General features: G+C 37.6%; 1 protein-coding gene across 1 annotated transcript in view; it reads left to right on the plus strand.

Annotated features, from left to right (window-relative positions):
* Positions 1 to 129: 129 nt before the first annotated feature.
* The window catches only part of SLC39A9 (solute carrier family 39 member 9), a 69863-nt gene continuing 51870 nt past the window's right edge, over positions 130 to 18122 (plus strand). The window contains exon 1 of the mRNA XM_081290057.1: positions 130 to 986. Coding sequence (XP_081146183.1) covers positions 891 to 986 — 96 coding nt within the window. The 5' untranslated portion in view covers positions 130 to 890. The remainder of the gene's footprint in view (positions 987 to 18122) is intronic.

Genomic DNA, 18122 nt, shown 5'->3' on the forward strand with positions numbered 1-18122 from the left:
GGAGCTTTGAAAAGAAGTTTTTATTTCGTTATGCTGTCTCCCGTACTCTATGCTTTAAACATACGGGTAAAGTGATCACCAGTTAGAGAGTAACAACAGGGATCTTTTATTAGCCCTACTTAAAAATGGCGGCAATATAAGCATACCGGGCTATAGATCGGTTGTAACCCGGAAGTGGCCCCTAAGGAGGGGGCGGTGAGACAATCCGGAAGAGGGTGTAATGAAGAGGTGCCACTTGGCGGCCATGGCTGCTGTAGTATCTGTGACTCCGGGTCAAGGCCCGGCGGAGCGGAGTACCATGGGCAGCATTGGGTATAGGGCAGAGACAGCTTTGTATCAGCTTTGCTGCTGAATCCCGAGGACCCAGCGTTTAAGACTTGCAAGACTCCTTTCCCCACTCTAGAATTGGAAGGGAGCTTGCTGGGACTGGTGGGCTGGTCCCAGTGCTGGTGGGGGGCGGATCACCAGCGGGGCCACCCTAGGGAAACAGGGGCGCGGAGGGAACGCACAGGTTAGCTTGGCTTTTCGTCCTTTTCCTGCTGCTACTTAGGACATTGTCTGTAGCGGGAGTGGGCCGTTGTGCCACCTTCATTCCGACGGTTGAAGAAATCGCTCTTTCGCACAAATTTCCCATATCGCTTAACCCACGAGAATCCAGGGACTGAGACCTAAGATTGCTCAAAGTTTTCTCCGGTGCTAGTGTCAACAAAAAGGGGCTGTTTATAAGAAAGTTCAAGAGAAAGAGGTGCCTCGTGAACACATCTGCTAGTGGGGAGGCCGAAAGAACTGGAAAGCCCACTTTGTTCTCTTGGAACCACCACACGTTAAGCACCTTTGAAGCCTCTGGAATTTTGAAGTCTGATATTGGTGGATGAATAAAAGAGGGCAGAATGGATGATTTCATCTCCATTAGTCTGCTGTCTTTGGCTATGTTGGTGGGATGTTACGTGGCTGGAATCATTCCCTTGGCTGTTAATTTCTCAGAGGTAAGAAAGTCTCAATTTTCTGCCAGTTTATCAGGATGCTAGGAAGCAGTGATAGCTGCAGAGGGAAGCTGCTTCCCTAGTTAATCTCAGAGCTAAAGGTCTTGTTGAGGAAGACTCATTGTGAAAGATACAGAGCATTCAATGGTAGGAACAAACCTCATATTCAGCATTAGAGTTCTTATCCTGGGGTGAGTGGATATTCCACTGTAGACCTGGAGTATTCTGAATCCCTTGAAATTGCCTAAAATATTTGGGGCTCTGTGCAATTTCCTGGAGAGAGGAGCTATCGCATTTCTGTTGATTCCTAGAGGTTTCTGAATTAAGATGCCAGATTCTTATCAAGAAAACAAATGGAAAATATTATTTGTCCATAAGTTTAAATCAATGTGATAATTTCTCTTTTTGGGAAAATCATGCATACTTTTTTGATAATTTCTCTTTTTAGGAAACTCAAGCTAAGTCATTCTTTTATTTTCAGATGCTGTACTACAGTAAATATGAGAATAAAACTAAATTACGTTTTTGGCTTTTTTTTTTTTTTTTTTTTTTTTTTTTGGTACTGAGGATTGAACACAGAGGTGCTTTACCACTGAACTATATCCCCAGCCTTTTTTATTTTGAGACAGGCTGTTACTGAGTTGCCTAGGGCCTTGTTAAGTTGCTGAGACTGGCTTTGAACTTTTGATCCTCCTGCTTCAACCTCCCAGTCACTGGGATTACACGGTGCCTGGCTTAAATTATACTATTCTTAACTCACATTTCCTTTCAAAGAAGAAGAACATTAAAGTGAATGTTCTGAGTTTGTTTTCAAGTCTGCTTAGAAATGAACCTTTGTTAATGTTTTGCTATTTTGGTTAATTTGTTAGGTTATCGTTTCTTAAATATTAATGGGGGAGGATAGATGAAAGTGTTCAATGAAATGCAGATAGGTTCTTTAAGGTTGTTATAGAGAATTCAAAAAGTGCACAGTGTTCAAAGATTGAGGAAGAAGAACTTCAGAGGGAATGGGATTTAATGAATTTGTCCTGGAGATAAGCAGTGAAATAGGCTCTTGCCTCAATGACAATCTTGTTTATGCTTTTAAAGGAAAGGGAAGGTATAGATGAAGTATGAGGTAGGCCCTGAAGAAACTAAAGAAGAAGAGGCATTGCTGGTGAAGAAAATTTTCTGTGGGTGGAAAAAAAGGAAGGACGAAGGATTTAAAGCTTGAGAAAAGTAAAGCCCATAGCCAAAGGGAACAGAGCCTTGAATTGTTACTGCTCCTTTTCTGTTTCCTTTTTTAATCTGTATTACTCAGTATCTAATGATAACACTACCCTTCATTATTCCTGTTACTTTGCTTCACTTAAACTCACCGAGGAACTGATGAGGAAACCAACGGACAGGTTATGAAACTTGGACAAATTGATGAAGTATATTGGAATGAGGTTTATATGTTCTTTGTTTATATCTTTATGGCAGGTTCTTCTGACTCAGAGCAATTCTTAGCCACTCTGTCCATTTCAGCAAAAGTCCACAGGGCATGTACAAGTTAGCCTATGTACAAATCCAGCCCGCAGACTTTGTTAAATAGTAGAATGTTTAGTGTTGCTATTTTTTGCTTGTATTCTCTCAAGGCTGCAATTGGGCAGAACTGGGTTGCAGCTGATTGTCAGTTGTTAGTGGCCTATGAAGCCCACTTTACTCTCCTGGGTACCAGCCTGCCTAATACTTTATGAGCCTGCCGTCTACCCTCTAATATTTAAAAAATCTTCTTTTAACTACATTAGAGTTGAGTTGACATTATTAAGTTTAGCATTTGTGAGATTTGGGTTGGTGTACATATTTAAAGACTTACTGAGGTAACTTTTATGAAGAATATAATTAATAAGCAACTGGAAAACACTGTGTGTGTTGTTTTGTTCTTGAGTACTGGGATTGAACTCAGGGGCACTCAACCACTGAGCCTCATCCCCAGCCCTATTTTGCATTTGATTTAGAGACAGGGTCTCACTGAGGTGCTTAGCACCTCACTTTTGCTGAGGCTGGTTTTGAACTCACAATCCTCCTGCCTCAGCCTCATTAGCTGCTGGGATTACAGGCAGTGCGCCACTGTGCCCTGCCTGGCTTTTTGTTGTTGTTGTGTTTTTGGGTTTTTTTTTTTTTTTTTGAGATGGTTATACATGTTCCCCGGGTTGACCTCCAACCCCTTGGCTCAATTGATCCCTCTGCCTCAGCCTCCCAAGTAACTGGGACCACAGGTGTGCACCCTCATATCCTGCTAAAATCTTTTTAAATTTCTATACAATGCTTAGAATTTTTCCAATTGTAGTTTCTCAAACTTTTTTGAATGATCCTTGCAATATGCAATTACATGCTATTTTCGTTTTACTGAAAGGAAACGTCTACATGAGTGGTGTTGTTAATCAGGCCATTAATAAAAAAAATAGTAACCCCCATGGCATTCATGGCTTTCCAGATTGATAGTCATGTGGTCTTTTCAAATTGTAGGACTTAAAACGCTATAAATCAGCATTCACAATGTTTGTTTATTATTATGGAAGGAGCAAGCTTCATTCATGGGGGAACTGGGAAGCACAGTTACTACCCTTAGGAAATAACTCCCTAAACTCCTAAATTGGTTAAAAGACTTCCCTTTTCAAGGCAGTCTAACTTTTTCTTAGGGTCTAGTGTTATTTATGAATAAGAGAAGAGGAGCAGGTAAACCTGCTTTATTTTATATTTACTGTCATTTGTATGAAAAGATAGGCCTTTTTGTTGTTGTTGTTCATGTTCTTAATCTTGCTTCTTGTTCAGTACTTTCTTCAGAATTTCTCAGAGCCGTAATAATGTCAGATGACCAGTCAAACTATCAATTATGGCAGGATTAATATTTACAATTGAGTTAAAAATCAAGTAGTTTGAAGTTACTATAGCAGAGTCACAGCAAGAGGTGTGTGTGACATAATTTCTCTTTCACTTTCTCCAGCTTGCCTCACCCCAAAACCACCTTACTTTTGTGATCTTCTTTGCTGTTGGACCTAGCAACTGAACCGTCATGCATAAACAATTTATAAAACAAAGGGGGAAAAAAACCTCTGACTTTCAAATGCTGTTATGAATGACTGTGATAATTAAGACGCTATTTTTTTCAGCTTATTAGAAGGAGAAAAGCTAAACTTGTAAAGGAGGCCAAAAATGAGGTCCTGTCTCGTAAAGGAGTTGGATGCCATCTGATATTTTAGATTCAGTCGCAAATGAGCAGTTTTCTTTGGCTCTTAATAACAATGCTACATAAATAGGTTGAGAACCTACATTATCTCTACAAACTCAGCAGCTGCTCTGATTGATGAATGAATTTAGATACAGATGGCTAAATTGTGATTTTTAGGTTCAGTGCTTAAGGATTATTTTTGTTTTAAATTTCTGTTCTAATCCAGACCAGTACATTTGTAAAAATGAAATGAAGTAGGAAAAAAAGACACACAAATTGTAAGCCCATGTGTATTGATACTATATTCTACATACATAAAATTATTCCTATAGTTGTAATGGTCATTGTAGCAGAGCACTTTGGGTTATAATGCCACATTTGTCATCTGTTAAAACAGCCTAAGTCCATTAAGCAGGTAAACAAAGTAGTGCTACTCTCAAGACGATTTTAAAATTTAGTATGATTAAGAATGCACTAATTTCAAAAGGAACTGCTTGAGACAGTGTAGTTCCCTACTTGAGTAGGCTGTTTAACATCCAAATCTCTTCTGTTAGAAAGCCTAGAGGATCTTTGTGAAGATGAAATGAAAAGATGTAAGCACAGGGCTTGACACTATGTGCAGAACATAAGTGAACTTTTGAAAATATTGAAGAGGATGCTCAGCACTGATTATAAAAACTTTTTTTAGGAGTTTCATCTTTATAACTGTTTAGATTTTTTTTTAAACCTTTTTCCTCCCTCCTCTTCATTCTCCTCCCAGTCACGGAAACTGCTCAGAAATTTGTTTGGAATTCAAAGGTCTTGTTTTGGGATTGGCATTCCTGTTCACTGTGAATGTTCCACGTGGAGAAACCTGGCTTCTCCTGTAGCCTCCCTGTTTTATATTATTTTTCTTAATATTTAACTGTCTTTTTTTCATTATATTTATTTCCATTTTAAGCTTTGTTCTTTCACATTTTAAAGTTTTGTTTTGTGTTCAATTATAATAATCGATTCTCATAATCATTATCTTTGGGGTGTCACCACCAAATCAAAGCTTACTGTGTTTGAAGAACAAATTTGTTTAGTGTTTTTCTCCTTCTCCTAGTGTGTTTGTTCCCTGTGAAGTAGGATTGACACAAATTGCATTTTTAAGAACTTTTGCATTGTCTAGTGTAATTGACCTTTTTTCTCTTATGGTAATACAGTAGCTTTTACCCGTTGGGAATTTTCTTTCTTTCTTTTTTTTTTTCTTTTAGAGAGAGAGAGAGAGAGAAAGAGAGAATTTTTTAATATTTATTTTTTAGTTTTCGGCGGACACAACATCTTTGTATGTGGTGCTGAGGATCAAACCAGGGCCACACGCATCCCAGGCAAGTGCACTACCACTTGAGCCACATCCCCAGCCCCGGGAATTTTATTTCTAACTTCAAGATTTTAAACTTTGCAATCTCAGTAATTTATTCATCTCTAGAAAGCAATCAGTAACTTGTCTTTCCTCAAATTGAACTGCAGATTATTGTTTCATAAGGATCTTTGTTGTTAAAACTACATTTAGATAAAATAAAATCTGGACATGATCTAATTTGGTACTATTTTTCTGAAAAACTTTTTTAGGGGATACTATATGAAAAAATCATAATTAAGACTTACCTGCATAATAATAGTAATAGCTAATGTTTATTGAGTGCTTTCTGTATATCAGACATGTATATGTATTATTTTATTTAATCCTTTAGATAAGACACGGAGATACTGTTAAACCTCAATTTACAAATACACATACATAAGCTTGGAAAGATCTCAAACTTCGGTAGAGGTGAGATTTGAAATTAAGTCAGTTTGATTCCCAGGGCCAAAGCACTTTCCACTAGATGACATTGCCTGATGGTCACTGTGTAAAGAAGAAATAAAACTCTGATCCATCTAAATTAATACTTTTAGCTCCTTAAATTAGGAACATCTTTAATAGCACTAATATGTATCATGCCTTGTGCTAGTTGGTGTCTCAGAACATAAAATTCCAGAGGTAAACAATCTCCAAAGACTGAAACATGAGAATCAGATATGTTGTAAATGCCCTTTAAATTAACACCTGCTGAATTTGACTCTGAAGTAATTCCCATTTTGAGCTATCCAAGATTAATTTCACACTTGACATCTTCACAGTTCAGTCAGACCTAAATTGTACTATTTAAGAAGTGATTTCCTTTTTTGAAGGAAGAAGACTTGAAATGAATTCAGAATATTTCTGTATGTGACAGTCTTCTTAATCTCTCCCCTAATTGGAGAATTTGTAGATGTGACTGTTGTTGAATGATAATGAGACTTAAGATCTCCCGTTTGGGTTTGGAATTCCAGGTAACAAATAGTAGTACTAAGTATGATTATTGGTATTTTTGGAAGCCTGTGACAGAATTATAGAAACTGTAGTCTTCCTTGAATACTTGTATTTGATTTCTAATTTTATTGAACTGGAAATAATACTAGTTGGGCTGGAAATTCTTCTGTCTTAATTATATGGGTTTTAAAGTGACAGGGTCTTGAGGCTGATTACTAGGTAATTACATCAAACTATCCATTGCAAGCCCTGTATTTATGTAGGGCTCAATTTTCTATATAAAATACTATGCCCCAGCTTCTACACTTTATTGCGTATTTTTTTATTTTGTGGTACCTAGGCATCTAGCCTAGGGCCTCATGCATGCTAAATGTAAGCTCTACCACTTAGCTTACCCTCAGTCACTCTTCTTTTTTTTCTTTTTTTTCTTTTTAAGTGATGGGATTGAATCCCTGTGCATGTGAGGCATGTATCTACTACTGAGCTCTATCCCCAGCCCCCACATTTATTCTTGAAGCATTTGACAGAGGCAAATTAGGGAAAGAAAGACAGATGCTAAAAGCAAAACTAAACACTAAACAATGGAATGGATTTGATCAGAAGCAATTTAACATACTGCTTAAGAGTATAGATTCTGGGGCTAGACTTCTTAGGTCATATCATGGCTCTGGCTTTGTGAACCTGGGCAAATTGCTTTCAAGGCCTCTGTTTCCTCTCTGTATGGTGGAGATAACAGGAGTACCTATCTCATGGGATTGTTGTAAGAATTAAAAGAGCAATAGTAGTAGAACAGGAATGGCATACTGCATACTTAATAAATGTTAGTTATAATAATGATGAAGGAGAAGAATATTGGTAGCACCTCTCTTGTACAGAACTTGGCCATCTAGAAATCTCATTAATCTAAAGGACCAGAAGAGTTTTTAATTAGTCAAATAGCATAAAGAGTAAGGATTTTCTTTGCTAAAGTGCCAATTATCAATTTATTGCCTCTCAAGTCCAAATTCACTCTTCATTGACTGCTCTGCAAAAAAATGTATCTGGGCCTGGTAAATATCTTTCTTCTGCCAGTTGGCAGGATGTTCAGCCTTGTTAATAGAGAGTACTGGAGAGAAATTCTAGAAGGAAGGGGGTTTTCCCTCTGGGTTTCAGCGTGTTTCTTAGCACTCTCCTGGGCAGCTTATCTGGCACTGAGTCTTATAGCGAAGCAACCTCCCCTGCCCAGTTTCCTGCTCCTACAGTGCACCCAGCTTTCTGGGTGCAGGCACGAGGAGTCTTCATTCTCCAGGGAGGCTCCCAGGAGACAGCTTCTGCACTGTGGGCAGACATTTAAGCCCCAGACTTCTGCTGTACACACATCCACTACCCCTCCCAGAAGTTGGTAGTTTCCGCTGGCCCACCTCTTGGGTGGTTTCATAGAAGCATCTCCAGTGTAACAACTTTTCCATCAACAGCTTTTCCCAATCCCTGGAGTGCAAATTTTTGGCGCACTGTGTGTGCCAAACAACCTGTGAGTTGCTAGTCTAGAACCTCTGGAGAAGATTGTCTGATTCCTAAGCCATCTGCAAACTAGTAACAGCAAACTAGGAGGGTGTGGGAGCCAGCAGAGGAAATAAGTCACAGAATGACATCCAGGTGGGAAGAGGCTAAAAAACATTTCCATTATCACAAAACCTCAAGGTGCAGTTTTGAGTTCAGTGTTCCACTTAATAAAGAAGAAAACATCTCTATGCTCAAGTTAAGGACATTGTGCGCTCTAATTCGACCACAATGCCACAGTGCCAATTTACGTGTCAGAGCCTATGTTGATTTTAACAGTAACCTTAAAAAGGAAGAATTCTTACCTCTTTGTAATACGAAGAAACTGAGTCTCAAAGTTTAGTAGGTACAAATCAACTGTTTATTTGGCCTTCAGTTAAATTAACAATTTTTGAAAGGCCTGACTATATATAACAGAGACAGTTTGTGGAAATTTTTTAAAATATGGTAATATATAATAGGAAAATAAAATCACAAAGAAATCATAATGTATTAAAAAACTCTACTGTGTAGTTAATTACTAGTAACATTTTTTTTCTTCTTTTTTGTTTGCATTTAACATGGTTGATTATGTGATGTGTGTGTGTGTACAGATATACATACATACTTTTGCGTGTGTGTGTGTGTGTGTGTGTACATACATGTGTACATTCTCTTTTCTTTGACCTGGCAGTATATCACAAGCATTTTTCTTTATTGTTAAAAACTTGTTCAAGGCATTTTAAAATGTCTTCAGTACGTTTAGTTATCTTGTGTACTGAAATTCTTATGTATTTAGTTTGTTTTCAAGTTTCTGTCATAATAATACTATTGAATTGATTTTTTGGTGGGAGTACCAGGGATTGAACCCAGGGGCAATCATCCACTGAGTCACATCCCCAGACCTTTTTTGTATTTTGGGGTCTCACTGAGTGCTTAGTGCCTCACTATTGCTGAGACTAACTTTGAACTCACAATCCTCCTGCCTTAGCCTCTGGAGCTGCTGGTATTATAGGCACGCACCTCTGGGCTTGAATGGATCTTTTTGAATCTAAGACTATGGCCATATTTCAGATTGTTTAGAATGATAGGGTCAAAGGGTATAAATGTTCTCTTTTTACTTTAATTGTATATTTGGAGTGTTCTGGGGACCAAACCCAGGGCTTCATGTTTGTTAAGCAAGTGCTATGTTATAGCCCCAACCCAATAAATGATCTTTTTTTTTTTTTTTAGACAGGGTCTCACTAAGTTGCTGAATCTTACTTAATAGCTGAGGCTGGCCTTGACCTTGGGATCCTCCTGCCTCAGCCTCCAAATTGGTGGAATGACAACCATGCCCAGCTCCGTATTTCTAAGAGAGTTCTCAATCTATCTATTGCTGGTTTTTAAAAATGCATTTTCCAGTCAATGCAAATGATATCATATCCTTACAAACATTGTGCATTATTCATATTAAAAAGTTTACTGACTTGAGCTGGGTGCAGTGACATATGCCTTTGATCCCAGTGATTCAGGAAGCTGAGGCTGGAGGATGGCAAGCTTTAGGCTAGCCTCAGCAATTTAGCAAGACCCTGTTTCCAAAAATATAAAAAAGAAAGAAAGAAAGAACTGGAGATGTACTCAGTAGTAAAACACCACTAGATTCAATCCCCAGTATTCCCCACCACCACCAAAAAGATTACTTATTTGATAAAGAAAATATTTTTATCAGTTTGCTCAGTTCAGTTAGACACCTTTTATATCACTTGCTTGTCATTATCTCCTCTAGGAGGTAACCAGCTAGGCTTGGTGGCACATTTCTATAATCCCAATGACTAAGAAGGCTGAAGCCCGGAGGATTAAAAGTTTGTGGACAGGCTTGGCAATTTAGCAAGACCCTCTGAGAAAATAAAAACAGGTCTGCAAATGTAACTCAGTGGTAAACCACCCTTGGGTTCAATCCCCAGTAACCCCCCCACCCCCCCACCCCCCCCACCCCCCCCCACACCCCCCACCCCCCCCACACACAGGAGTTACGTAACCTTTATAAAGTTCAGTGAATCAGGAAAGGGGACATCTATATGTCACAGGCCAAATGGCATATGTTGAAGCATTTCACTTGAAATGTTTCCCAAATGCCTGGATGGTTTTCTTATTCTTGAAGTGGAAGTGCTTAGGAGCTTTTTCTGCATACAGCTGATGATGTTGAAGTCATACAGTATTTACTCTTTGCCAGGTGTGCTAATATCCTACTGCTACACAATAATTGTAATGTTAGCACCTTACAGAGGAGGGTGCTGAAACACAGGAGGGTTAAAGAACTTGGTCAGCTTCACACAGCTGCTGCTTAGAGCTAGGGAGCTTTTGAGCATATTTTCTGGTTACAAGGACTTAAATAAAATGCAGATCTGTGTTTTTTTTTAATTGCCTGTTACTAACACTTAACAGCAGATATTGTAGTGTCTAAATTAATATTAGGAACTAACTCCTTGAAGTAGGCTTGTTTTGCCAAGCCTGGTGACACACGACTAATCCCAGTGGCTCGGGAAGCTGAGGCCAGGGGACTGCAAGTTCAGATGTAGCCTCAGCAATTTAACGAGGCCCTATGCAACTTAGGGAGACCCTGCCTCAAAATAAAAAATATAGAGGACTGGGGATGTAGCTCAGTGGTTAAGCACTCCCCCACCCACCCTACCCCTGGGTTCAATCCCTGGTACCAAAAAAATGGTAGGCTTGTTTTTAAAAATATGCAGAAAACCTTTATTGCCTCTTCAGTGCTCAGAAGTTTGGAGGAATTAGTCTTGCAATAAGAGATGCTTTTCAATATCATGAGCTTTTTAAATTGTTGGCTTATTTTTAGTTGAGCCAAATAATTTCCTGACTGTTTCTATGAGCAGGAAAAGAAAAACCATTTAACTACTTTGGTGTCTGCCAAGAAAATTAAACTGACTTCAAAGCTTTGTGCTGATAGTTAATGGCATCGAGTGCAAGCTGTTGTTTTAATTAATACAGCTGGTCGATCCTTTGGCTCAGTCAGGTTACAACTGTGAAGTTCTAAAATGGGATAACATAAAACCAATGGCATTGCACAGTTCATGCCTCTCTTGAGGAAATATTTCATCACTCTGACAGAAACTATTGCTTTGGGAACTCTCTTTTCATCTTGAACTACACTTGGAATTTGTAGTTCTTCATTTAAATATACCCTTTTAGTGATTTACCATAAACAAAGGAGAGACCTGCCAGCATTTTGTTAACTTTGATAAACGCGCAATTTGAGATTGAATCCCAAGTTGTAAAGTTGTATGAGAGAATACAGTTATACAAATAACATGGAACCACATCTTCAGGCTTGAAATACATCAGATTGAGTCTAAAATGAGTTAGGTCGTTAAGATTTTTTTTTTTCCAAATAAAAATTGAAACTGCAATACTCATCAGTGAGCTTGGTTATTGGTTTTTTTGTTTGGACCACAGTTCTTTCCGTCAGAAGTCTTGCCTCTGTAATATTGGTAACCATTGAAAGAATTATAGACATTTATCAAGCTGATAAAAGTTTTGTAGTACAATCTTTGTATTGCTTTGCCATATGAAGAAATATGTATATAATACATATATTTGGAATAATGACTGAACATGATTTTTAATTCCTTGGGTAAAAATAGATGTCATTGAAGATACTTCCATTAATTAGATGATATTTTTGTGTCACTTTTACTATGATAAAATCCTATTGTGGTCCTTCATTAAATATATGTGTATTCCCCTTGAGCCAAGTCACAAATTCTGAACCAACAAATTAGTCTTGATATATTTTTAAGAAATAAGATAAAATTATTTCATGACATAGGTACTCTAAAGAGGTTCTACTGTGTTCGTGAAGTGGCAGCTACCAAGTCTCCAGTGCCTTGCATGGTGCTGGGCATTTAATCCATTCTTTCAGTTTAGGGAGACACATTTATGTGCCAGATACTGCCTACAAACTGAGAACTAAGCAGTAAATAAAAAACAAAAATTGTATGGATAGAACTTATAGAATTTTGAAGAAAAGGGACAAATAGTAAGTGTGAAGTGAATGTTTAACTTCATCTGGTAAGTAAATGTGCCTTACTTAATTTCAAACTGAACTATAAACCTGACACAGTAATTTTACCCCACACTCCCTTTCTCCCAAGGGAAAATTGCAAAACTAGACAATTCACTCAGGTTTACTACATTGATCTCTTTCTATAAACTCTCAAATTCTTTGTTTCTAGATTTTTTTATGATACAATCCCATGTGTGCACTTAAATCAATATTTTCCAGGTTTTTGGTTTTCACAGGCAAGTAATATTTTCGAAATTTGGGGAGAATTGGTACAGGATTGCTTGTTTTAATTTTGGTAAGGACACTAAAAATAAAGACAAAAGCTATCACCACCAATATTTCTTAAAAGAAAGGGCATTTTAACACCAAAAAGTAGGTAAGACAATCTCAGAATAAAGAATAGTACTCATTATTTTTCTTCTTTTGTTATGTATCTTTAGAAACTATCAATAGAGAACAATTATAACTAATTATGGTTTAGATTTTCCACTTGATGTTGCTAAGAAATTTTGCTGATTCACACCATTTTAAGAGATCATACGACTGTCATTCCCCCCCCCCCCCAGGTAAATTGTGTGATGGACTGTGTGTTTTGTGCTGTCTGGTGGACATTGTCTTAGAAAGGTACAGGGCATCAGAGTGCAACATCTATTCATCTAACGTTTACTAGTTTCACCATGTGCTAGTGGGTGAATCATTTCTCATCTGTAGCCTTTGATTTTCAATCTTTGTATTGAAAGAGGATTACATTTTTTTCCAATTCTTAAACTTGGACTTTAGAAAACTTAGGTAGCTAGTTTCCTTCTTTTTAAAATATGTGTCCTGTATCTCTAAAGATTAATAAAAAGCTTTACTGTGTATTCATAAAAGATTTGGACCAAGCTTTGGTTAATTTTTTTTAAATTTTTTTTATTGATTATTTAAAGCATTACAGAGCTCATGATATATCATCTTTCATACATTTGACTCAAATTGTGTTTTGAACTCCCATTTTCACCCCAAATACAGATTGTAGAAGCACATCTGTTACATATTCACATTTTTACATAATGCCATATTAGTGACTGTTGTATTCTGCTACCTTTCCTATCCCCTACTATCCCCCCTCCCCTCCCCTCCCCTCCCATCTTCCCTCTCTACCTCCCCTGCTGTTGTTCAGTTCTCTCCCTTTTTTTCCCCTCCCCCTTGCCCCTCATGACCTCTTATAATTTTATGTATCATTGAAGGTCTCCTACCATTTCCATATGCTTTCCCTTCTCTCTCCCTTTCTCTCCCCCCATTCGTCTTTGTTTACTGTAGTCTTTTCCTCATGCTCTTCCTTCCTGTTCTGTTCTTGGTTGCTCTCTTTATATCAAAGCAGACATTGGGCATTTGTTTTTTAGGGCTTGGCTAGCTTCGCTTAGCATAATCTGCTCTAATGCCATCCATTTCCCTGCAAATTCTATGATTTTGTCATTTCTTAGTGCTGCATAATACTCCATTGTGTATAGATGCCACATTTTTTTTATCCATTCATCTATTGAGGGGCATCTAGGTTGGTTCCACAGTCTAGCTATTGTGAATTGTGCCGCTATAATCATTGATGCAGCCGTATCCCTATAGTGTGCTCTTTTAAGGTCCTCAGGGAATAGTCCGAGAAGTGCGATAGCTGGGTCAAATGGTGGATCCATTCCCAGATTTCCCAGGAATCTCCATACTGCTTTCCGAATTGGCCTCACCATTTTGCAGCCCCACCAGCAGTGTACAAATGTACCCTTTTCCCCACATCCCCGCCAACACTTATTGTTGTTTGACTTCATAATGGCTGCCAATCTTACTGGAGTGAGATGGTATCTTAGGGTGGTTTTGATTTGCATTTCTCTGATTGTTAGAGATGGTGAGCATTTTTTCATGTACTTGTTGATTGATTGTATGTCCTCCTCTGAGTAGTGTCTGTTCAGGTCCTTGGCCCATTTGTTGATTGGGTTATTTGTTATCTTATTGTTTAATTTTTTGAGTTCTTTGTACATTCTGGATATTAGGGCTCTATCTGAGGTGTGGGGGGTAAAAATTTGTTCCCAGGATGTAGGCTCTCTATTTACCTCTTTTATTGTTTCTCTTGCTGAGAAAAAACTTTTTAGTTTAAGTAAGTCCCATTTGTTTATTCTTGTTATTAACTCTTGGGCTATGGGTGTCCTATTAAGGAATTTGGAGCCCGAGGTGTGGGGGGTAAAAATTTGTTCCCAGGATGTAGGCTCTCTATTTACCTCTTTTATTGTTTCTCTTGCTGAGAAAAAACTTCTTAGTTTAAGTAAGTCCCATTTGTTTATTCTTGTTATTAACTCTTGGGCTATGGGTGTCCTATTAAGGAATTTGGAGCCCGACCCCACAATATGTAGATCGTAGCCAACTTTTTCTTCTATCAGACGCAGCGTCTCTGATTTGATATCTAGCTCCCTGATCCATTTTGAGTTAATTTTTGTGGCTGGCGAGAGAAAGGGATTCAATTTCATTTTGTTGCACATGGATTTCCAATTTTCCCAGCACCATTTGTTGAAGATGCTATCCTTCCTCCATTGCATGCTTTTAGCCCCTTTATCAAATATAAGATAGTTGTAGCTTTGTGGATTAGTCTCTGTGTCCTCTATTCTGTACCATTGGTCCACCTGCCTGTTTTGGTACCAGTACCATGCTGTTTTTGTTACTATTGCTTTGTAGTACAGTTTGACCTCTGGTATCGCTATACCTCCAGATTCACACTTCCTGCTTAGAATTGCTTTTGCTATTCTGGGTCTTTTGTTTTTCCATATGAATTTCATGATTGCTTTGTCTATTTCTACAAGAAATGCCATTGGGATTTTGATTGGCATCACATTAAACCTGAAGAGAACTTTGGGTAATATCGCCATTTTGATGATGTTAGTTCTGCCTATCCATGAACAGGGTACATTTTTCCATCTTCTGAGATCTTCTTCTATCTCTCTCTTTAGGGTTCTGTAGTTTTCATTGTATAAATCTTTCACCTCTTTTGTTAGGTTGATTCCCAAGTATCTTATTTTCTTTGAGGATATTGTGAATGGAGTGGTTTTCCTTATTTCCATTTCATAGGTTTTGTTGCTGATATACAGGAATGCCTTTGATTTATGCGTATTGATTTTATAACCTGCCACTTTGCTGAATTCATTTATTAACTCTAGCAGCTTCTTTGTAGACTCTTTTGGGTCTGTTAAGTACATTATCATGTCATCCGCAAATAGCGATAATTTAATTTCTTCTTTTCCTATTTTTATGCCTTTAATTTCTTTTGTCTGTCTAATTGCTCTGGCTAGTACTTCGAGAACTAAATTGAATAGAAGTGGTGATAGAGGGCATCCCTGTCTTGTTCCAGATTTTAGAGGGAATGCCTTCAGTTTTTCTCCGTTTAGGATGATGCTAGCCTGAGGTTTAGCATATATAGCTTTTACAGTGTTGAGGTAAGTTCCTGTTATCCCTAGTGTTTCTAGTGTTTTGAACATAAAGGGATGCTGTGCTTTGTCAAATGCTTTTTCTGCATCCATCGAGATGATCATATGGTTCTTGTCTTTAAGTCTATTGATGTGGCGAATAGCATTTATTGATTTCCGTATATTGAACCAGCCTTGCATCCCAGGAATGAATCCTACTTGATCATGGTGCACAAGTTTTCTGATATGTTTTTGTATTCGATTCGCCAGAATTTTATTGAGGATTTTTGCATCCAAGTTCATTAGAGATATTGGTCTGTAGTTTTCTTTCTTTGAAGTATCTTTGTCTGGTTTTGGGATCAAAGTGATGTTGGCCTCATAGAATGAATTTGGACGATCTCCTTCTTTTTCTATTTCTTGAAATAGCTTGAAAAGTATTGGTATTAATTCTTCTTTGAAGGTTTTGTAGAACTCCGCTGTATACCCATCCGGTCCAGGGCTTTTCTTGGTTAGTAGTCTTTTGATGGCTTCTTCTATTTCTTCCTTTGTTATTGGTCTGTTTAAACTGTGTGTGTCTTCCTGTCTCAATCTGGGCAAATCATATGCCTTAAGAAATTTATCGATATCTTCACTATCTTCTATTTTATTGGAATATAGGGTTTCAAAATACTTTCTAATTAATTATCTTTTGTATTTCTGTAGTGTCTGTTGTGATATTGCCTTTTTCATCCCATATGTTAGTAATCTGAGTTCTCTCTCTTCTTCTTTTCGTTAGCATGGCTAAGGGCTTGTCTATCTTATTTATTTTTTCAAAGAACCAACTTTTAGTTTTATCAATTTTTTCAATGGTTTCTTTTGTTTCAATTTCATTGATTTCTGCTCTAATTTTAATTATTTCTTGCTTCTACTACATTTGCTGTTGTTTTGCTCTTCCTTTTCTAGTTTTTTGAGGTGTTGTGTGAGTTCATTTATTTGTTGGTTTTTTCTTTTTTTGAGGTAAGAACTCCAAGAAATGAATTTCCCTCTTAAAACTGCTTTCATTGTGTCCCATAGATTCCGGTATGTTTTGTCTGTATTATCATTTGACTCTAAGAATTTTTTCATCTCCTCCTTTATGTCTTCTGTAACCCATTGATCATTCAGTAACATATTGTTTATTTTCCATGTGATGTAGAATTTTTCCTTCCATCTTTTATCATTGATTTCCAATTTCATTCCATTATGATCAGATATGGTGCATGGTATTATCTCCACGCCTTTATATTTACTAAGAGTTGCCTTATGGCATAATACATGGTCTATCTTTGAGTAGGATCCATGTGCTGCTGAGAAGAACGTGTATCCACTTGATGATGGTTGATATATTCTATATATGTCGGTTAAGTCTAGGTTATTGATTGTGCTGTTGAGTTCTATAGTTTCTTTATTCAGCTTTTGTCTAGAGGATCTGTCTAATGGCGAGAGCGGTGTGTTGAAGTCACCCATAATTATTGTGTTGTGGTCTATTTGACTCTTGAACTTGAGGAGAGTTTATTTTATGAACGTTGCAGCTCCATTGTTTGGTGCATACAAATTGATGATTGTTATGTCTTGTTGGTGGATGGTTCCTTTTAACAGTATATAGTGTCCTTCTTTATCCTTCTTGATTAACTTAGGTTTAAAGTTGATTTTATTCGATATGAGTATGGCCACTCCTGCTTGCTTCCGAGGGCCATGTGAGTGGTATGATTTTTCCCAACCTTTTACCTTCAGCCTGTGTATATCTTTTCCTATCATATGAGTCTCCTGAAGGCAGCATATTGTTGGATTTGTTTTTTTGATCCAGGTTACTAGCCTATGTCTCTTGATTGGTGAGTTTAGGCCATTAACATTTAAGGTTACAATTGAGATATGATTTGCATTTCCAGTCATGCTTCTTTATTTATTTATTTTAGTTTGGCTAGTTTTACTTTTTGGTTACTTTCCTCCCCCTTTACTGAGATACCTCCTGCTGTTAGTTTTGGGCACTATTTTTCAATTCCTCTTCTTGTAGTGTGTTGCTCAAAATGCTTTGCAGAGCTGGTTTTCTTGCTGCGAATTCTTTTAGCTTTTGTTTATCGTAAAAGATTTTAATTTCATTGTCAAATCTGAAGCTTAATTTTGCTGGATACAGTATTCTTGGTTGGAATCCATTATTTTTCAGTGTTTGAAATACATTGTTCCAGGATCTTCTCGCTTTCAAAGTCTGAGATGAGAAATCGGTCGTTAACCTAATTGGTTTGCCCCTGAATGTAATCTGCCTCTTTTCTCTCGTAGCTTTTAATATTCTCTCCTTGTTCTGTACGTTGGCTATCTTCATAATTACATGTCTTAGAGTTGGTCTATTATGGTTTTGAATGTTTGGGGTCCTGTAGGCTTCCAGGATTTGGCAATCCATTCCATCTTTCATCTCTGGGAAGTTTTCTAGAATTATTTCATTTAATATGCTGTCCATTCCTTTGGTTTGAATCTCTGTGCCTTCTTCTATCCCTATGACTCTCAAATTTGGTTTTTTTATGACTTCCCATATCTCTTGAATAGATTGCTCGTGGGATTTAAGCATCTTTTCTGTGTTGACTATATTCTTTTCAAGTTGATA

Source organism: Spermophilus citellus, assembly GCF_964194105.1.
Source record: "Spermophilus citellus genome assembly, chromosome: 4".
NCBI lineage: Eukaryota > Metazoa > Chordata > Mammalia > Rodentia > Sciuridae > Spermophilus > Spermophilus citellus.